Source organism: Prinia subflava, chromosome 2 (assembly GCF_021018805.1).
Source record: "Prinia subflava isolate CZ2003 ecotype Zambia chromosome 2, Cam_Psub_1.2, whole genome shotgun sequence".
Lineage (NCBI taxonomy): Eukaryota > Metazoa > Chordata > Aves > Passeriformes > Cisticolidae > Prinia > Prinia subflava.
The window spans coordinates 69,051,620-69,074,418 of record NC_086248.1 but is presented as its reverse complement, the minus strand read 5'-3'; the positions used below and the strand labels follow the sequence as shown (position 1 = coordinate 69,074,418).

The 22,799-nt window shown below is 34.8% G+C and overlaps 1 protein-coding gene across 1 annotated transcript in view; it reads left to right on the top strand.

The window, feature by feature from the left end:
* The window catches only part of RYR2 (ryanodine receptor 2), a 383,210-nt gene that overhangs the window by 261,446 nt on the left and 98,965 nt on the right, over positions 1–22,799 (top strand). The window contains exons 42-58 of the mRNA XM_063390404.1: positions 59–173; positions 750–882; positions 2,027–2,130; positions 3,516–3,651; positions 4,344–4,530; positions 5,020–5,125; positions 6,308–6,428; positions 7,564–7,733; positions 9,378–9,598; positions 10,927–11,017; positions 13,506–13,646; positions 14,353–14,516; positions 16,495–16,573; positions 17,229–17,318; positions 18,406–18,543; positions 19,412–19,489; positions 22,191–22,266. Coding sequence (XP_063246474.1) covers positions 59–173; positions 750–882; positions 2,027–2,130; positions 3,516–3,651; positions 4,344–4,530; positions 5,020–5,125; positions 6,308–6,428; positions 7,564–7,733; positions 9,378–9,598; positions 10,927–11,017; positions 13,506–13,646; positions 14,353–14,516; positions 16,495–16,573; positions 17,229–17,318; positions 18,406–18,543; positions 19,412–19,489; positions 22,191–22,266 — 2,150 coding nt within the window. The remainder of the gene's footprint in view (positions 1–58; positions 174–749; positions 883–2,026; positions 2,131–3,515; positions 3,652–4,343; positions 4,531–5,019; positions 5,126–6,307; positions 6,429–7,563; positions 7,734–9,377; positions 9,599–10,926; positions 11,018–13,505; positions 13,647–14,352; positions 14,517–16,494; positions 16,574–17,228; positions 17,319–18,405; positions 18,544–19,411; positions 19,490–22,190; positions 22,267–22,799) is intronic.

Sequence of the window (22,799 nt, the reverse complement as noted above, 5' to 3'; positions counted from 1 at the left end):
AATAACATAATAGGTGAACTACTGGTCCATAACATTTTTTTATTTTGTTTTCCTGTAGAGACATCATGAATAATAAAGTATTTTACCAACATCCAAATCTCATGAGAGCTTTAGGCATGCATGAAACTGTCATGGAAGTGATGGTGAATGTGCTTGGTGGAGGAGAATCCAAGGTAAAGCAATTTACTGTTAGAAGGCAATGAGTTTAGGATAGAGCTGTTCAAAGCTTTTTCCTATGAAGTGCTGAGCTGTCACTGGAGGTACTTGGATCATAAGATCTTAATTTCCATTAACTAATAGTTCAGAGTTTATTAGAAGAATCTGTCCTTCCATTCCAGAGGAAGTTATTATTAGCGTTGTAATTTCAGATGCTTTAAAGAAAAAACAGTAGCACTTTCTATGCTTATTATGTTTTAAAGGAGAAAACTTTTTATTAACTGATTAAAAAACAACCCAGTATTAGTCTATGAAACTGAGTATAGACCTTTCATGTTTGAACCTGGAATGTAGGTGATCCCAGCTTTAGTTTTCAAAGCTTATACCTTGATCTTTGAAGCTTAAGGTGTTAATAATTACCTGAGAAAGTCCTGTAGATTCCAGTGAGAAACCTAAGCAGTTGATTTCCCTGAGGGGCAATGAGTACAACACGTACATATTAGTATGTTAAAAGGCTTTAAATAAATGATTCTTTGCATGCTATATGTCTTTATTAGAGTTTGAACTTAAATCTGTTTTTGTTTGTTTCTAAGGAAATCACTTTCCCAAAGATGGTGGCAAACTGCTGTCGTTTCCTATGTTATTTTTGCCGCATCAGCAGGCAGAATCAAAAAGCTATGTTTGATCATCTTAGCTATTTATTGGAAAACAGCAGTGTTGGTCTTGGTAGGTATTAAAATAAAATTTTAAAATTCCTGCTGATTTACATATGAAACCACCTGTATTTTTCTGCATCCCTCTGTTTACTCACTATGTATTGAAGTTTCTCCTATTTCTGGTGCAGAATATCTTCATTAACTGTATTGTGAACTCTGGACAATTCCCCTGACAGCAACATTAAATTAAGCTAATTTAGTACACTCTGTTGTATATGCCTCAACAGTCAGAGAGACTTAGTGGTTAGTTGCTGATTTTGAGGAACAGAATACATTCCTATTTTTACAAAGAGAATCATTGATAATAACTTTTGGCAGCATTTCATTAAGGCTTACCTCTCACTGCTCATGCTTGCAGCCGTACACTTTTTTCTGTGTAGTCATCCGTACTCAACTATGGCAGTGGGAAAAACACAGAACTCATTTGCTTGATTATTTGCATGATGAGATGCCCAGAAATGAACCTTGAAACTTTCTTAACATTTTTGTTTTCCTTTTCTCGCCTGACGTTTTGTAGAGGAAATACATTTATCCTTATTTAATTTAGTACTTGAAATTGACAATATATAACTATTTAGTTATTAACATGGTAATTTTTTAAATGATCACAAATGTATAAATGTAAAGGAATAGAACAGAACTGTAAACCCAAAATCTTTTTGAAGGGGGAGAGCACAAATCAAATGTATGAAAATCTTAGATTTTTCTAATTCTATATTTACTGCCATTTTTAAGAGAAATACACAACTTATTATCTTATATTTTGAAGCATAAAAATATTTTGTATTTCAATGGATTTGGTGGCATGTCCATGTATTAGACATAAAATCATTACTGCATTTTCCTCAAAAGAGAGTTGTGTCAGGAAAATGAGAATGAGATCTTAAAACAAAGTATGTGATAAGAAGAGGAATATTTAAGATAACCTGTTCTTAGCTTGACCATTCATATTGTATTTTCATTTCATATCAGTGTCAAATTTCATGCAAGTGCCTCATGATTTATTATAAACGGAGGTATATAAATTATGTATTTATACTGATGTGCTAACTAATGACAAAATGTTGCATCTTATTAAAAAAAAGTTCATGTGTTTCCTATGAATTTGTTGGGGTTTATTAAATTGGTGTTAAAACTAAATGTTATTTTAACAGCCTCTCCTTCTATGCGAGGGTCAACTCCTTTAGATGTTGCCGCAGCGTCTGTAATGGATAACAATGAACTTGCTCTGGCTTTAAGGGAGCCTGATCTGGAGAAGGTTGGTAGCTTCTTCATCAAATATTTTTCTTTCCCCTGTAGAGAGAAGATGCCAGTTTCTTGGAGTAAGCAAAATCCAAGATTATATAGGAGTTTGTGGTACTTTTCAGGGGAAGACTGAGCATCTGGTTGGTTGTTCTTTCTGCTGGTGGTCTGAAGAGTTGAACTGAGTTTACAGTGATTACACACACAGTTGAAGCCAAAAGGAATTGTTTCAAGGGCAGCTCTTAATTTTGCAGTAGTGGAGTCCATGTCCGACAAAACTTCATTGCTAAAATCTTTCTTTGTTTTTCTTTTGAATGGTGACATGCAGTGGTGACATAAGGCAATAGGGATTACTAGGAGCTTTGTGACAAGTTATTATAATATATGACAAATTTTCATAGAGATATCTGTCTATATCTGTCATATTTTCCCCTAACATTTAAACCTGTTTCAGAAAAGTTGAAGAAATTTGGATTAATTACACCAAGGAATAAAACACTTAAGAGAACCTGTGACAGTTGTGTAGTACGTGTGAACTGCTGCTTCAAGGAGAAATGGAACAATAGTTACTCTGTCAGTAGTGGATAAAAAAAGCAGGTTAAATAATGAAAAGATTCAAGGTAGACATTAAAAACTTTTTCATTAGAAAAGACAGAGGAATTGCAATATCCAATTGCTTTTTGAAGACCTCAGATTCTGGAGATGATATAATCTTCATAGGAAAACATCTGTCAGGAGTAGTAAAAGTGCAGGTGTTCCTGTCTTGGAATGGGAAGATGGACCTTGTGTGTTTAAAAGGACATTGTCAGTCTTACCATTCTTATAAGTGCTCAGCAAGAAGAAGCTGTCCGTACTGGCCAAAGGCTGTGCTTACAATTCTTACAGTTCAGAAAGGATAAGGCCAAATGAAAACTACTACTGAGCCTATAGTCCTGAATTAGAGGGAGTGTTACTGCTGTGTGTTTAAAAAAGAAAGGAAGAAAAAAGGCAAATGAAAATGAATGGTCATATTAAAGGAGTAGACCTTTCATTCTTTATAAAACAAAAAATGTGGTTTTGATTATGGATGGTGTGTGATTGGGGAATATTGCAAAATTGACTAATTTGTTATGCACAGAGTTCCAAGTGAAATGAGATAACAGCAAAGCAAAAGTCTAGAGAGAGGAATGATGGGATTGAGATAAGTAGGTCTTGTAGTTCGTGGCAGGAGTAGGAAAAGACTGGGAAAGTGAACTAAGAAAGAGACTACTCTTCTGATTTGCCCAAAGCGTGATATGTTTTTGTTAGGGGTAAGAGATTGCAGATACCATATCCTGACAATGTATGAGGATGCTTCCCTTTGAAGCTGTACTTCTTTTCTTTTTCACAACTAATATCTTTTTCATCTTGTTTTGCTTTTAGGTGGTTCGCTACTTGGCTGGATGTGGGTTGCAGAGTTGTCCTTTGTTGATTTGTAAAGGCTACCCAGACATCGGATGGAATCCCGTTGAAGGAGAACGATATTTGGATTTTCTTCGTTTTGCTGTTTTTTGCAATGGTAGAGTAGAAGCCTAAACATTTTATAACTTCCTCCAATATTCAAATAAGTTTTTCATTTTAAATAGTAACACAAACCACCTTGGTAAGTGACTGTGAATTAAAAGAACATGCAGAAAGAGTAGAATTATTCCAGACACACATTAACTTATATGACTTGTGAATGGGTATCTAGGGTCCTGTGAACCTGTGCCCCATTTTTTTGATCCAGCTTTGGTGTATGAAATGCCCATGTCTCCTTTGGAAGTAGAGCAGAGAGTCCTAAATATTTTTGTGATAAATTCATAGTAGATGGAGAGCCAAACCCCTATCTTTTTATGAAGACTTAGCTAGTCCAGTTTTAGTGTTCAAGCAATTATATTGCTCATTAACCCTTGCACTTGACTGAATCTTTACTAAAATTCATTAGTTTCAGTGATGCTTTAAACATCTTTTACTGGATAGTTAATTCCTTGGCTCTAATTAATTTTGAATTAAAATGTGGTTTTTTTCATTTCACTGCAGTAATATAGTATATATTCATTTCATTGCAGTAGTACAGGTGTGTATGTGTTTATATAACTTGTTGTGCTGTTTAAACTGTTTCGTAGTAAAAAGTATTTGCATTCTGCTCTTCTGTGTACCTTTTTCTGATTATATTTCAGAACTCTTTTTGATACAATCTTGTATCTTGGTATTTGTTCTGTGTGGTAGGAGAGAGTGTGGAGGAGAATGCTAATGTTGTAGTCAGACTGCTTATTCGCCGACCTGAATGTTTTGGCCCTGCACTAAGAGGAGAAGGAGGCAATGGGTTGCTTGCTGCCATGGAGGAGGCAATACAAATATCAGAAGATCGAACAAGAGATGGACCTTCCCCAAGTAATGGATCTAGTAAAACCCTGTAGGTGCAGTAGAATTGCTTACATTGACATCATATTTGTTTATTTGTTTTGTAATCTTAGATGTGAAATGACTTCTTTGCTTTAACACGTAGATCATCAGGTCATATTTCCTTGGATTCTCTGTTGGAGAGATTTATCTTTTGCCAAACAGTGCTTCCTCTGCACTTTTAATTTATCTAACTCTCTCTGAATATTAATACATCTCTAGAATTCTGTTTGTTCTTCTTCATTCCATTAAGAGTCAGTCCACTGATGCATAATGACACAGATAAATGGTACCAGTGGTTACAATGGAGATGTTGCTGCAATCTTTTAGGGACAAAATACATTCTGTCTTAGTCTGCTGTAAGTCCATTTGTTCACAGATGCCACTCTCTGTAAGCTGTTACACCTATGAGCAGATTTTCTTTATTTATTACTGTTGTTAAAAATGTTATTTTTTTTCTTTTTTGTATCTTTTATTTGTTGTAACATCTAACTAATTACAGTGAAATAGAAGAACAAGAAGATGACACTATTCACATGGGAAATGCAATCATGACCTTTTATGCTGCCTTGATTGATCTCTTAGGACGTTGTGCCCCTGAAATGCATGTAAGTTTTACGTCTTTGTGCACTGGAAGGTAAAGGCATAGTTGTTTTACTGATCACTGGTTTGCTGTTCCTTTTTTTTCTCAGTATCATGTTATCAGGAATTAAAACAGTGGTATGGCTACATAGTATCTTAGTGGACATAATGTCTTGTTCTGCTGATTGGCAAGGGGGAAAAAAGATACTCAGAAACTGTTCTTTTAAAAGGAATTATTCCCTTGCTTTTTTTGGTTTTTGTTTTGATTTGACTGTCCATTGTGACAGTAAACTTTCTCAAAAGTCCCTTTTTACTGGGATGGTGTGGAGTGACTTTCTTTATATAAACTAAGGTTTTATTCTTCATATACTTATTTTAAACAGACTTTCTAAGTTGCATGTGAAATGTAAATATTATAACAGTCTTTTAAAATGTAGAGATAAGCATTACACTTGGCATACACATCAGTATCTCAAAATCTATTCACACCAACAAACCTTCTCAAAGCAAAGATGTCACTTTCAGGCATTAGATACAAAGAATTAGAAACACTATAAAAACTTTACCTCTTATTTTGTAAGAGACTGAAACTATTTGAAAATATTTGTTGTTTATGATTTAATATACATTATTATTAATCATAAATTTAGTTATACACAGTTTCTCATTTCATCCTGAAATGTGCCCTAATTTATATACATTAGTATAGATCAGTGTCAGATTTGTGCAGGGATTGATAACTTGAGAGAGGAGAGATATATGTAGTTCAAAAGGTCAGTGTACAAATACCTGTTTAATTTAAATTTTAAAAAATTGTCTTGTCTTCTTCCTGTCTTTCTGCCTTTTTTCAAAAACGAACAATTGAGATACTTGAAAGTGTCTTATTTGACCAGGACAAAACCCCTGATTTTTACAACCTGAAAAATCTGCTTTTGTTTCCCTCCCCACCCCTCAAACCATATGCTACTACATTTTAAGGCTTTGTTCACCTGCTTTACCTAATTTCTGTTCTGAAAATAAACTTAGTTTTATTTAATAAGCAAACGTAGATTTTTGGACTTTGTACATTTGCATCCAAACTACAGCAAATTGATGCAGATGGCAAGAAATTTACTTTGTTAATTAGAATGCAATATTGGGAGCAGGTTTTCTTTTGTATAAAAGATAAAAAGAAGATCTTACTAAATTTTTATTTGTCTTTTTATTAGCTAATCCATGCTGGTAAAGGAGAAGCCATTAGAATCAGATCAATTCTACGGTCTTTGATTCCACTTGAAGATTTGGTGGGAGTAATCAGTATTGCTTTCCACATGCCAACCATAGCAAAAGGTAAGATTTTTCTACATTTTTTTCTTCTCTCCTATTCTTATGATCTGTAATTTTTTAACATATTGACACTTACCTTTTTTTTCAGGTTTTTAAAATATAATAGAAATTCAACTATTTATTATGTGAATTAAAAGATAGATCACATGTATCTCATATATGTTTCAAATATCTTTCTGCATCCTGTAGCCAACTATTCTATGTACCTCTAAATCACTGATATAAATCCTGTTACATTGAATTATGAAAATCTATTACAACTTTAAAAAGAATTTTAAAATGCATGCTTTCCGGTTTTAGAACTACTTTAAAATACTGCAGTCTCATTTCTCAATAGCATAATCCTTAGCCATTGCTGTTCTAACCCCATCAATTGTTTCTAGCAGACCTTACTAAGACACCAGAGTTGTTCTCCAGCAACTATGGTGAAGAGATAGGTGTGACATACATAGGCAAATGCGTTTCTTTGTTTTTGTTGCCTATATAAAATTGACTGCAATTGTGGGTGCTATGTTAGCATCTACATAAAAAGGAAAGGGATTACCTCTGCTTTTTTGTGTGTCAGGAGAGAAAACATTATAAATGCAACCTGGATTGTTTAGACACTCACAGCACAAGGTTTTCTGATAGGTTACAGTAGAAGACATAAAAAGATTAATCAGTGTATTTTACTATTACGGATGTATGTTCCAAATAGGGATGGATCTATAGATGAGCTCTTAGTAGCAAACTGCAGCTCATAGATACAGAAGTGCTTGTTTACTCTCCAAAATGAAAGTACCAAAGTTTTAAAATATTTCTTGAAATTTTTACTTTTCATCTGCTTCTGCTGAGGACTAGGTAGTTATGTGGGTTAATTATTATGTTTTAGGTACTTAACATTTAGAATATCAACTGTTAAGAATCTCTTAATACACAAAGCATGAACAGAAAAGCATGCAGGGACTTTGAGGTCTCTGGATAGAATTTGCCTTGTGCATTCTTTTTCATTTAACTGCAAATATATTTCTTTTGTGTAACAAAAATGTGGGGAAGATGCCTAGATGTTAACAGAGACTCAAAAGCTCAAGTAGCAGCATGACTGCCTAGTCTGCTGAAGGAGGGTCCTTGTCACTGAAGTCTTATTTCTTCCTTTTAGATGGTACTGTGGTGGAACCTGACATGTCTGCGGGGTTTTGCCCAGATCACAAGGCAGCCATGGTTTTGTTCCTTGACAGGGTCTATGGAATTGAGGACCAGGATTTTCTTCTACACCTTCTTGAAGTTGGCTTTCTGCCAGACCTTCGTGCTGCTGCCTCATTAGACACGGTAATGGTTTCAGTCTGTTCTTGTTTTGGTTCTCTTACCTTATTGAATATGACAGCATTTTTCACCCCATTTTTTGTCTTCACATCTTCTGCCTTTCTCAAATGCTGGCTGAACTGCATGTTGTTGCTGAGCTTTGATAATACTTAGAGATGCATCATCCAGTGAAATGCTCACTTATGAAGAACTTGCTCTGGTACCCTTATCTATAAAAGTTGCAATGCCTTTGCCCAAGTGCTATGGAATCAAAATCAGATGAGCTGCCAATAAAGCAGCCAGGAGCCTCTTTCCGGAGATAGACAGAAAGTGTTCATCTCTGTGAATTTGTTAAGGACACCTACACTGTTATATAGAAAATTACTACCTTTCTATTTTAGTTCCTCCTCAGTGTTACTGGGGTTTTTTGTTTGTTTTTGTTTTTTCTTTCTGTGAGTCTTATTTCCATCTAATTTTATTTAGCTGTCTTGGTTCAGAAAGCTTAGATTTAGAGAGCCATTGTGAGGGCTAACACATGAAATTTGGTTTTCCTATTTAAACTATTATGACAACTTTTTTTTTTTTCTGAAAATAATGTTGTTATTTAGGATCATAGAATCATAAAATTCTTAATGCCAGATTATAAAGTCCATCTGTCAACCTAGCACCACCACCATGTTCACCATTAAACCATACCCTCAAGTGCCATATCCACTTTTAGGATTTTTGTTTTTTTCACACTTCCAAATTATGACTCCATAACTTACCTGGGCAGCCTGTTCCAATGCTTGACAACCCAATGCTTGACAACCCTTTCTCAAGATTTTTTTTTCCTGATATCTAATCCAAACCTCCCCTTGTGTAACTTTCGGCCATTTCCTCCTGTTCTGTCTCATTGCTTGGGAGAAGAGACTGACACATCACTACCTCCTTTCAGGCAGTTGTAGAGAGTGATAAGGGCTCTGAGCCTCCTTTTATCCAGGCTAAACATCTCCAGCTCCCTCACTTGTTCCTCACGAGACTTGTGTTCCCGAGCCTTCACCAGCTCCATTGCCCTTCTCTGGACGTGCTCCAGCATGCTCCAGCACCTTCTTGCAGTGAGGGGCCCAAAACTGGAGGTTGAAGGTGTGGCCTCACCAGTGCTGGGTATAGGGTGATGATCACTGCTGGCCACACTATTGCTGATACAAACCAGGATGACATCAACCTTCTTGGCCACTTGGGCACAAGTTCGTGTTCATCTGTCAACCAATACCCCCAGGTCCTTTTCTGCCAGATACTTAAGAAAGAGCAGGTGAGGATTTTTAACTCACATGGAACTTGGCCTTGTCCATAGCAAGAAGATACTGACTTGTATTACCTGTTTTTGGAGGGTTCTGTTTAGCAACTACGACATTCTTCAATATAATCTTGAAAATTATTTTGTTGTTGAATGGCTACACTTATTGTTTTTGTTTTCATTCATTAAAAACAAACAAAAAACCTGCTATCTATGAGACTTTAAAAGCAGCAGAAGAAGGTAAGCATCTACCTCTAGTAGGTATCATATCCTCATTTCTGAGTTTTGGAACTATTTCTGTGTTTTATAACCTCAGAACAAAACCAACAATTTATTTTAGTTGTATCCACACTGATGAGACAAGTCTAATTTCTGTCCCATTTAACTTGTAGGCTGCTTTAAGTGCTACAGACATGGCTTTGGCTCTAAATCGATACCTTTGCACAGCAGTGTTGCCTCTCTTGACCAGATGTGCTCCTCTGTTTGCTGGCACAGAGCACCATGCTTCCCTCATCGATTCCTTGTTACACACAGTGTACAGACTCTCAAAGGGATGCTCTCTTACCAAAGCTCAGCGAGATGCCATTGAAGAGTGTTTGCTGTCTATCTGTGGGTAAGAAGATACTCCTGGATGTACAAGAATGCTCAGTGATAAAGTAATCTGTGATATTCATAATATAGGAATGCAGAACTATGCCACCATAACATAATTAAGGGTTTTTTTTCCCCATCAGATGATTATGATAATTTTAAATATACTGTATTAAATTTGCAGCTTTATTAATCACCAGTCATTCATCAGTTCTCATTCATTCAGTCCTCAGTTATTCTGCCATCACCAAATCTTTTAAATTAAAACCTTGGTGATTAACTAAGAGGGTGCAAAAAGACAAATCTCTGGAATTGTGGACTTATACAAGCACTGAATTGCCATTTAAATAATTTTAGCTGTGCAGATTTGTGGTTGATATTCTAACTTATCGAATTCTATGTAGAGATTTATTTGTGGTGTGTTCCATTTGAAATCCTAATCAATGATTAGTATTGTTATGTCTCTTTACTGAACCGCTTTGGGACAGATTTTGTTTGTGTGTCTGCAGGGTCAAAACCAGTTGGTTATTATCCAATTTTTAATAAATCTGCAGGCTCAATTATGAGAAGCTGACTAGGCAAATATAAATTCAAGTTCTAATTACAGTTAACATTTAGGCTTTCAGTTCACCAGAGAATTTGGTTTGGTTTTTCTAGTATTTCACGACAATTTTTTTTCTTTTTTTGCATAGTGTGAAAATGTGCTCAGAAATGATAGACATTTATATTATAATTCTGTAAAAGATGTGTAAAAAATATATCACATTCAATGGTATTTTAAATGACCATTTAATATATATATATGTTTGATAGGAACCAATAAAATTGACCAGATTTTACTATTTATCTGGAAAGCTTTAATGTCCATGCCATTCTAAAATTTGTACTATAGCAATTTCTTTTGTCCTTCCAGCTGGTGCCCTCTCCTGTGTCTTGTTTAGCACATCTAAAGAGATAGTGCTCTTATGTCTTCATTAGTTTCCAGGATGTTTTAGGAGTCATTGAGATATATTACAAGAAATTAACATTATATACTTTTCTCATGGGCATGGTGATCCTAATACACATTATCAAAATTCAAGGTTTTTTTCTGTTTTTCTCTGTCTGTAGATCAGATGTTTTCTTGGCTTCTTTGAAGCATTTGATTTGCAGCTTATTCAGCATATTTTCTTTGGTGTAAACTTGTTTGCTTTTGTCTGGGTCCCCGGTGCCACAAGTAGAATCTTACTATTTTATGCCTTTGAAGAATTTTTAACAGCATAGAACCGATATGTTACTTTAATGTATTTATCCATTATTTACATGAAACTCCTCTGGTACACCCTTTTGAAATGGTTTGTCTGCTTTTAGGCAGTTGCGACCTTCCATGATGCAACATTTGCTGAGGAGATTAGTATTTGATGTACCTCTGTTAAATGAACACGCAAAGATGCCTCTCAAGGTAAAAGTAAATATTAGTATCTAACAGCATTCTTTATGATGGAATGCAACAGAAAATAGTTGCATGGAGAAGATTCTCTGTAATCTTTGTTATGTTATTTCTGCTCTGCACTAATCTAAACCCATAGTTTTTAAATTATTGCTCTGGGAGAAGTTCACTCTAATTTGCATCCATCCATGTGGAACTATGAAGTCTGGGTCTAATGTTTGCTTCTTCTTTAATTATTTCCTGTTTGTTTCAGCCCTTGTGAAAATAGACTAGAAAAAACCTTGCAGGCAGGGTGCAGAATCCAGTGCACAAAACACAACAATTTACAGTTTGTATGTGCCCTTACTTTTTGCCTTGGCATTGGTTTTCCTTGCTCTTGGAAAAAAGGACTCTTTTTCTGTTGGTGCCTGGAAATCTGTAAAGTAATAATGTACAGGAGTAATGTTGCATTTTGTTTTCAGCTCCCAAAAGTTTAGCTGTATCTTTTTATTCTGATTCCTAATGCATAAGAAAAATGAATTTTTTTCCTTTTGGAGCTGGCACATTCTTTAAAGATTCCTGATATCATCATCAGTTTTAATAAACATTTGGTACCACACCTTCCCTACTGTTTTTCAGCAGTTCTTTTTAATGCTTTCCTACCACAGCTTTGAATTAGATACATAATGTTTTCTTATTTAATATATTTTATGCTTCAAGAGCACACCAGCACATCTACAACTCTGATGTAAGAAGAGGAATTTAAATTGTTAATCTCAAAGCCAGGGCCTGCTGTTGAACTCCTGCCAAGGACTTCATAATTTGGTTATGCCCCCCGCAGAAATCCTAAATTAAACTAAAGATTCTGGAGCAGCCATTCTTGCATGTCTGTGTGAGAAAAAACAGTTGATAATTTAGTATACTGCCCTGAAGGGGACCCTTCTAATGCATTATAGCATTTTATGTGTTACTAAAACCAAATAGTAACTTGGCACTTCCTGTATGGCTGTAGTGCTTTGGGGTTTGGTTTTTTTTGAGTGGAGAAGAAACAAACCCAGCTCCTTGACATCTGTTCATCTAAAAGAACAGATTTTATTATACCAAGGGTCATGACTATAGTGAGCTGCTCTTGTTGCTGAACTGAGCAGTAAGGAAATAATAATTGGATCATTTTGGCTAGTCGGGCTTTGGAAGAATACAGATGTGAAGAGAACCCTGATGTTAGCATGGGCAAAGGATTTTGTCCACTGCCACCTGAAAGACTAATAGGAGCTTCTGAGGAAATTGAACTCTTTATCTCGAGATAGACCTGTAACTTTTAAAAGGTTTCACTGACAGTAAACTGATTTCCCGTGATTTAACAAGGGACTCCTGCCCATATGGGCTGTGTTTCTGATTTGAAAGTATTGTAGTGTGCATTCCTTACAAGCTTGTGCTGGAAACCCAGTTATAGTAATGTAAAGAGGCAGCTGTAAGTTAATCAGGCATCTGAAATCTAATCTGGAATGGGAAGAGAAGAGAAAATGATGAAGGCAAATCAGAATACAGTGCTATCTACTGTGAATACATTCGCTGGTTTCTACGGTAAAAAATTGCCTCAGGTTTTAAGCAGCATAAAAATTCAAATCTGTGATGTTGTTCCTGTATTCCATATGGTTCAGACATTTTTGAACAGGACCGCCTTGTTTTTATTGCCTCTTAAATAATATTTAGTGCTTCATCAGGGATTTCTGTAAGACTAAACCTACCTTTACTTTCTTGACTAGGTTTAAAAACATATTTGTATATATTACTATCCACATGTAGTCCAAAAGCAAACTTTTCTGGCCATTACGTATTTTTCAAATATGTATTTGACTCTTAGAGTGCATGTTTCTGAAACTCCTGTGGTTCTACATAAATGATAAAACTTCTGTCTTTTTACATCTTATATGCATCTAAGTTCTTATCTGCATTTTTTCTTTAATTATCCAACGATTCAAATAGTAAATCTATATTAATAGATTATTTAAATATGAATATATATATTTATATATACACACACTCCATGTATTGTTTTGGAACTTTTTTCCTGATCCTTTGAAAATGTAAATCAACAGTGCAGTATCAAGATTATATTTTTGGCTATCAAAATCCTCACTTCTACATATCAGATGTGGTGTTGGGGTTTTTTTTAACTCCTGTCTTTATTTATGCATATATACACATTTGTGTTATAAAAGTCTGCATTTTACATTTTGAAGTTTGTTCAGACAGGAAAAAAGGAAGTCATGTCATCTCTCTACTGACTGACTTTCAGTATTTTCAGAAAAGCTTTGCAAAATGGTATTGAAACAAGGAAGAAAAAACTGCTTATTCTGGGTGTCTATGCACCAGTGATTTAAAAAATGCATATACAGGATGGCTTATTGATAAAAGTACAGAATTTTTTCTGGTAGCTCCTGTGTAATGTTTGAGTGCCAGAATAGAAGAACTTCAGCAGTTATATCTCTATTTGCTTTCAAAATATGTTCTGTTTCAGTTACTGACAAATCATTATGAAAGATGCTGGAAGTATTATTGTTTGCCAAGTGGATGGGGTAACTTTGGTGCTGCCTCAGAAGAAGAACTTCATTTATCTAGAAAGTTGTTCTGGGGTATTTTTGATGCTTTATCTCAAAAGGTAAATACTTTTAGTATCCTATTACAAAACCCTTATTATGTAATATTTTTTCTTTAATCTGTAATTTTTACTCAGTTTATATCAACACTGCATCATCCACTTCGAAGGAAAAAAATACGGGCTTTAGTAAATTTAAATCTTCCTCTAATAGCTTCCAATTTAATGTAGGTATAGCATTTTCATCTCCTAATTAAAAAAATTATAACACTAAAACAATAATCAGGAGATGTATCTGTACAGATCTGTGCACTTCTCTGTTTAGTAGTTGTACTTTCAGCACCCTTGAGTCCATTCTGTGTTCAACAGAAGTTTAATAATATGTCTCGGTATGTATTTATTATTCATTCTGTAACTATTTTTAACAAACTTGCTTAAAATTTTATGAGTTGAATTTCAAATCTGAATATTAAGGAATGCCATACGTATTCCTCTGCTGAGCTGTATTCTCAGCATCTGAAACATGTTTAGTGTTGCCACCAGTGAAGTCAACAGTCTTCCCATTTACTTGTGCAAGATTAAGATTTGCATCTATCTATCTGCTTTGGACAGTCAGTTTTCTTTATTTTCAGAACAAACAATCAGTTTCACACTGAGTAAGAAAGCCATTCTCTGGCTGCTTGGTTTTGTCTATAGGTGCATCAGTTTCACCGGTGGTGTTGAAAGTTCCCATTCACTGCTCACTTTCTGTCCCCTGTGTGTTCCACAGAAGTATGAACAAGAGCTGTTCAAATTGGCTTTGCCTTGCCTGAGTGCAGTTGCAGGGGCCTTACCTCCAGATTATATGGAATCAAATTATGTCAACATGATGGAAAAACAGTCTTCAATGGATTCAGATGGGAACTTTAATCCTCAACCTGTTGATACCTCAAAGTAAGGAATTACCTTGTTGCACCTGGGGTTTTTTGATCCTGAATGTATAAAAGAGGGGAGGAGTGTCTGTTGTTTGGTGTGATGTGAACTTAAAGCTTCTCTTCTGAATGCTTACTTTATAAATAAAATTGACATCTTAATATTTTTATTCATGTATTTATTTTAAATAAAGTAAAGCAATAAGTAGCAAGGTACATCATTCATTTCTTGGTCGACTTAGAATATTTTTAATGCAGTTTTACCCAGGAAATAGAACTATCCAATTTCTTTGCATGTTTGATGCAAACAAACCAGAAGCTGAAAAAGAAGACAAGTCTGCATCATCCCTGCCATTATTAGCATATGTCAAAACACTAATTTAAATTTGTGTGAATGACAGCATATCTACTGAAAATTGTTTGATTATGCCTTCATATAATATTTTTTATTGTAAATAATGGCAACTGGGCAGAATAATTTTCATTCTCTCTAGGCAGTCAGGCTCTGGCCCTGCTTTTTTAAGTATGTTAGCCAGACAAAGCACATATCTGAACGGAAATTTTCTGCCCTGATTTTTGACTACAGCAAATGTGCCATTCCCCTTTGTTTAGAATAGTCTTACAGAATCATGGCTATGCACTATATCTTAAAAAAATCCTGTTGTAAAACATTTGCTTCATTTGCCCCTTGTGACCTTTCTGCCTGTATTAACATTCAGCACACAGGATGCTGTCAGAAGATTGACACCTGCCATACAGCATGCTTGTACATGTATGCATATCTAAATACAGCAGTAAAAGTAGTAATCCAGGCTGCAGCATAGAAAGGACATAAATGACCATTTAAATTCATTTTCCTAAGATGTATGTTCTAAGATATATTAAAATATGTGAAGGTTTAACAAAATTTCTTAATATTGTATTACCATTTAACTGAGTATTTATCTGGTATTTCATTTCAGAAAAAGAAATTGTAGATAGCTGGAATAGAATTGAAAAACTCAAAAATCTTACTTAATATTAACAAAATTATATGTCACTTCATTGATAAAGGAGTCAACAGTTCTGTGATCTTTCAAGACAAAGACAGAACTCCTGCTAGCATTCTAACCTCCAAATTATTCTAAATTCTTTTAACATGCACATCCAGCTTTGCCTTGCTTACTGGTACTGGACCTATTTGTATGAAGGTGTAGATAATAGGATGTTAGTGTACTTGTAATTTTATTGCATTTCTGAAATTGTTTGAAGTATTATAGCATTAATAGAGTTCCTCCTCAAAATAGAATCTTCCAAACAATAAAAAAACCTGTGTCAGTGCTGAATGAATGTTTTCTGACCTTTGTGTGTGTATGAGGCTCTTGCAAACTGTTGCTCTGACATAATTTGATTTTACATTTCTGCTTTTTCCACCCTAAGACTGAAAATTCAGACTTCCATTTCACAGTAGATGGCACCCTAACACTACCCATACTGAAATTCTTTGTTAGGAGGGAAGATATAACTAGTTCATCAGAGATCAAAAGTAATTATTCCCTTTCATTTGTTGCAATGCTGATGAAATAAACAACTGATATTTGATAAATTTTTTGAATTTATAAAATAAATAATGTTTCAAACAGGACTGTTAACACAATTTTTAATGGACATGTGCAATAAGTTACTAGCATATTTCTGAAGCTATGGGTTGTAGTTATGGCTTTAATACTAAGAAAATATGGGATGAAAAGCACAAGTGCTTGATCTCATTATTGATTTTTCCCTGCACACTTGTCAAAGATGTTAAATTCCTACAACAGCTGTGGTTGCCATTCAGTGCCCATGAAATAATTCAGATATCTTCCTTGATTTAATTTGGGCTTGCAGCAAACTGTATGTGAGAAGAAGAGCACAGGAAAGGGTGTGTGCATTATTTATTATTTATTTTGAAGTTTTCTTTACAACAAAAACATTCAATTTTAGCCTGTGATATTATGCTGATTTTTTCTTTTCACTTTTAGCATTACGATCCCTGAAAAGCTAGAATATTTCATTAACAAATACGCAGAACATGCTCATGACAAATGGTCAATGGAAAAGGTAAAATCTACATTCCTCTTAAAGCAAAATAATTTTTTTAATTTGAATCAATTTCATCTTTAAAATATTTTATTGTGAATGTTATTATTTTTCATAATGCTACAAGCTGGTATGTAAGTAAGATATAGGCATACTATTTTCTTGAAATATAGTTGGGGGAAAGTTGTCTAAGTGCAAATGAGTATTTCAAAATAGTATTCAATAATGTCATCATTTTTATTGCTGGCTTTTGAGTAAATATGCTTGCTAATTATTTAACAGTTTCATGGACCTGAATTTTCTCTTTTTTTCTTCTGTAACCAAATAAGCTCTTTAGTCTTTTTATTTCTTTATGCATTTTGCTTGTCCGGCATTAAAAAATAGTTTCTCAGCTGTAGCACAATATTCGGCTTTATAAAAATCTATGAAAGAAAAGTGTATTGATATGGTTGCTTTGGTAATTGTTACTTTGCAAAAACATGGCATGCTACATGATTCATAGCTTAATTTGTAGATAATATAAATGTTGTTTGAGAAAATGTTGAGAAAGTAGTAAAAAGGAAACTTTAAGAGAATAGTTCTGCAGAAGCATTATTAAGTTAGTTTCTACCAATAAAATGTATTTTTCATAAATTTTGGCATTTCCTCATTTTATCTTTCTTATTGCTGTTTTCAGTTTGCCAATGGATGGACCTATGGTGAAACATTTTCTGAATCTGCAAAAGTGCAACCATTAATGAAACAATATAAGTTACTGTCTGAAAAGGTAAGGGATTTCTTCATGCTTGATCCAGGGCTGCTGAAATATCACTGAAAATATTGCCTTGTCTTCTCATCATTTTAAGAAAAAAAATATTTACACTATGTCAACTAATGTGTGGCTGTTGCCTTCCTCAAAATCCTGAAAAGATACAGAAGTGTTTTATTGCATAATAAATAGGCTGCTCCAACTTTTTCTCACATAGCTGAATCTACATGGCATAACTTATGGTGAAACAGATTTCCACTCTATTTTTGCAGTAAGGTCATACAGGAATGCCTTCTTGCTTAGTGAGGACTCAGGTTTAGGCTTTGTCTGGTCTCCAGCAGAAAACCATGGAGATGATTAGACATCTGGAGAACTTGATGTAAATAAAGCAGTGCTGAAGGAACTGGGTTTGTTCAGCTTAAAGAAGAGAAAGTTGCTGGAGACATGGTGTTGGTTTCCTGGTTCCGAAGTATTAGTTACAAAGAATATGGATGTATTCTCTTCACAGGTGTGCACAGTGACAAGACAAGAGGCAATGGGTGTAAGCTTCTTTAGCAGAAATGCTTTCTGAAAATCCTGATCTTGACAGCTTAAACATTGCCCAAAAGGTGGTGAAATCACCTGCACATTGAAGGCATGACACAGCAAGACCTAGATAACCTAATCCTGATAGCCCAGTTAGGTACCTTATCTGACCTCAACAGAAGGTAGAGGCAGAAGGTGTCCAGAGTTCTCTTCCAGCACAGACTTGTTTATGATTCTATAGTTATGGTTTTTTGGTTCATGTAGCTGATAAAACACTGTGTTAATCCTGATAATTTCTGCTCCACCCTTGATTTCATGTCTGAGAATGCTATTACCACAGTTATCCCTGAGATCATCAGCTTCCTGCAGGGCCAGAATTATTCTTCCTGCCTCTGAAATGATACATAAACTTTTTAATATCTATATTATTTTCTTATATTGTTTTAATAACCCTGAGCCATAGTGGTTGAATTCAGCACATTTCTTTGCATCTCAGTATAAGCAGGGAAAAGTCCAATAGTTATCTTTTGCTCTGTACACCTACATAATGAAGTTAATTATTGCATGTACGTTCTTCTAGGAGAAGGAAATTTATCGGTGGCCAATCAAAGAATCACTAAAAACCATGCTGGCATGGGGCTGGCGAATTGAAAGGACACGGGAGGGAGATTCAATGGCACTGTATAATCGGACGCGTCGCATATCTCAAACCAGTCAAGTGAGCTGCTCTCCTGAAAACTTTGTGTTATTGTCTATTAATAATAACTACCTTTTGAAAGGAAGCCTTTGAACTTTTAGGACTCTAGGTGGTTGTATACGTGTATATGAAAATAATATCACACACAGTAAGAAAAGCCTGGATACTTCTCTTTTTAAAGCAAAAAGTACCTGTTACTGCATAATCCAAAGAGGAAAGCCTGTCAGTGCCCTTTTCTAGCCACCCTTCTGGTGTCAGTGGCTTGTCACCCAGGGAACCACTGTCACTTTTTATTTTCCTTTGACCATTTGTGTCAGTGTAATGAGCAAGCCTCTGACAAATTTAGATAGTAAAAAGAAAGAATAAGAAATGGTGATATTTATGGAGGAGATACAGAAGGTAAAAGAAGACTATTTATAGGTTCTAGTCTTAAATGGAGAAATAGGGTATAGAAAAGCTAAATTAAAAGTTGGATTTTTGCCTGAATTTTCCTTAAACTAGACTGTGTGAGATTTTGCCTGCTAAAGGAAAAAAAGAATCTCTAGATTATTCACATATATTCAGAGATATAATAGTAACTTTATCCCCATCCACAATAAGTTCAAACCCTAAATGAGTTCAAGTGAAATGTTTATTTAAATGAAAGGGATTTGTATCTGATGGCCATCTGTTTTTGGGAACAAATTCTGTTGCCCTTTGCCTAATTTTCACTGAAATTTACCACCCCTGATAAATTTTGAACTGGGCCACAAAAGATCCTTTTGCTCTCTAGAGATCTACAAGTGACTTTTTCTTTAAATTTCTTAATTACTTTCAATATCTTGTTAATGTTAACTTCTTCATATTAAATGCTTGTGTAACTCCACTGTTCTGCACATTTGTCATTCAGATCTCTGTAGATACAGCCCATGGTTACACTCCTCGAGCAATTGACATGAGCAATGTCACCCTCTCCAGAGACTTACATGTAAGTCAGAAACACCTAAAATGCTTATTGTTTGTTTTAAAATTTAATTTTGTCTGCTTTGCTAGTTTATTTTAAACAATTTGGTACCAAATATTACCTATTTTGATATGCTTTAAGTTTGGGCTTTTTGGTCGTTTTCATTGCTTCTCTCTGATCCTGTGTTAAAAAACATGGTTCATGTTGAAAACCTTCAAAATTTTCTTTAGTCCTGGATTGATTTTCCCAGTTCACTTTGTGAAGATTTGTAATTTTGAAGAGAATCTTTTTTAGAAGAGCTAGCAGCATCATTTTTTTTTTTGTTCCCATTCGTTTCTCCACCATCTTTCCAAGGCATTTAGTCAATGCTCTTTTTTCCTCTAAACTGAAGGAATAAGATTGAGAAACCATTAAGTACTGTGAGGCTAGAGAAGCAAGGGGTTGGACAAATGAGTCAGTTGGTTGGTGCTGTTTGGACCAATATGTTTTAGTTGATAATCTGTTCCTGTCATTAGATAGGATTTTTTTCGTGATGTTTGCTGGAATATGGTGCTTGGTTTTACAGTTTACTAATTTTCTGTGAGTATAATTGCAACGTAATTTATATAGGTAATATATACCTATATATTAAATAGCTTTAAATCAGTTAGCATGAGTGTTTATACCAGTCTAGTAATGGCAACATGGTGTTCAAAGCTGACTACAATATAGTCCTGAAACACAGGCTTAACTTTGCCTATACTGACTTTTACTATAGTGCAAACAAGCAGAGGTAATAAATTAATTGACTAAATGTGCAGTATATACACTACTGTACCTCTAAAAAAATTCTCACGGTGGATTTTCACTCCTTGATTTCTGTCTTGCAGTTTCCAGTTTCATAGTTCTAGCAGTTTTAGATTGCTGACTGGCTTTAAGAGTTTTCTGGTGATTAACTGTCAGTAGATTGCTGATCATTCAGAAGAGTTTGTAAAATTGATAACTGAATAGCTGCCCCTATCATTATGTTCTTATTTTAAATTGATGACAAAGATTCCTTACAATTATGATGTTTAATGTTTGTATAAACCCAGTATAGTTGAAAGATTTGCAGACTGTTTTTAATGCTCAGGAAACAGCTCATGATGTGAACATTACATCATAGTATTGTGATGCAGTAAACCAAGCCCAGATAAAAGTAAATAGAAAGGGCATTGGAACTTCTGTTAGTTCCTTGCATATTTATATTATACTCTGTCCTCTATCTCTTGTCATTATTTGTATGTCCTTTGTAGCCCTTAGCTATAAGGTAGAGCTTGTTGGCTTTATGATTCATTTGTCCTATGGAGAGAGGTCTTCTTTGAAACCAGCTTCAGAATCTGTTATTTAAAAGCTAAACAAATTTAATTAAAATGCAATTTCAGCTATTAGTTGTCCTGATACAGATATTGAGGAAATATCTAAACATATTGGGTATTAATGAGATCTGAGTTTTAAAAATTAACTATGTGTAATTTTGAATATTTTAGAAAATATTTAATATCTTTGAAGTTGGGGTTCAGGGTTAGCTAGCAAGAATCATGACCATGTCTTAAACTGCTAAGTTTTCAAAATACTCCTCATTTTGGTCTGAAGTCACCTGGTCACATCCTAGCTCCATGAGCAGTTATGTCTTGCTCTAAAACATCTTCATGGCACTCTGCTTTGCTAGGTGCTATAAAACACAGACTACTGTGTGCATCTTTATAACGTCTGAATTGGGATTATCAAAATACCAGGGTCAGAGTGTGCATGACAGAAGGCACCTATCATACAGAACCGAAATGTTATCATATTTTATTCACTGGAAAAAAGTTTATGAAACAAATCGTTTTGTGGACAGATAAGATATGGCTGAAATGTTTCTGAATTCATGAGTATTCTCAAAATAAAGACATTGGTATTGAGATATACTTGTTGTTCAAAATCCTTACTGAAGATGAGAAGGTTTCTGTAGGTTCATGTAAGAAATAAAAAGTGAAATCTGCAGTAAATTTCACCACTCTACACAATGGGAGAGTACACAACAAGGAGGACAGTAGAGGTGGATTTAAATAGTTGTTTTATACTATTGAAATATAATAGTTGAAATTGAAATACTTCCTGCTAGACAGACACTGGAGAACTTGTCTGCTTTACTTGGTTTGGGATCTAGCTTCTAGTTCACCAGTCTGAAGGAGTTTGTTTTATAGGAGGAATATATAGACTAATTTATGCTCCAAAGGCGTTGGTGTTTTAACAATGTGGTCACACAAATGAGCACAGTATCCACAGAGAAGAAGCTATAGCCATGGGTTCATAATTAGTCTGCCACAGCCAGCAGTAGCAATGTTGATTCGGTCCCCTGGCTTGCTGCTCTCTCTTTCCCTTGGCAGTGCCTTCAGAGGGTTCTTTTGGGCCTTGTTTTGAGAATGAAGTCCCCCGTCTGACACCCCAGTACTATTTCCAGACTGTTCTTCTCTTTGTGGTTTCTTGTTTTATGTAATAAGAGTTCTTTCCCCAGCACCAGGTTCCTGACTTTTATATCCATGCTGATTCTACCCCAAGTCTATATGATAGGTTTTTTTTCAATAAAAGCTTGTTTCCAGTGAACCATTACAGTGTAATTGTATTAAACTTCTCAGAGAACAAAACTTGTTATCAACCAGAAACTTGTCTGAGATTTATTCATTGCAACCCACATCACTAAGCTCTCCATTTTCCCAAGGCTATGGCTGAGATGATGGCTGAAAACTACCATAACATATGGGCAAAGAAAAAGAAACTGGAGCTTGAAGCAAAAGGTAATGTTAACCATAGATATTTACAGTATTTTAATTTTTCTGTGACTACCTTAGGTCATGCATTTCAGAAAACATTAAAAAGAAGAAAAAGGAGCAGCAAATTTAAATTAACAAAGAAGAAACAGTAGATTTTTTGACTATGACTATTTCTTGACTATCCTAGACTGTAATTTTTAGTGCCTGAAAGTTGTACCAAGTGTAACTGCTCTTGCTTAAGTAGTTTACCAATTCAAATATATCAAGGGAAGTAAACTCATGGGTTGTAAATAAATTTAAGCCACATTAATCCATTTTCCTTCTAGCATTAATCTTTTAGACTATTACCCAATAGACTATGATTTCATTTGTACTGCCTCTTTTATTGCAGGTAGATCTAAAGAGTGTTTGCTAAGTACTGCATAATATTGTGTGTTGAATTGACAAGTGGAAAAACCTGCAGCAGATACTTGATTCCATTTAAAAATTGAATGTGCTTCATGATCTCTACTTACTTGAATGAAAATTTTTTTTCATACGTAGTGTAATTTACTGTT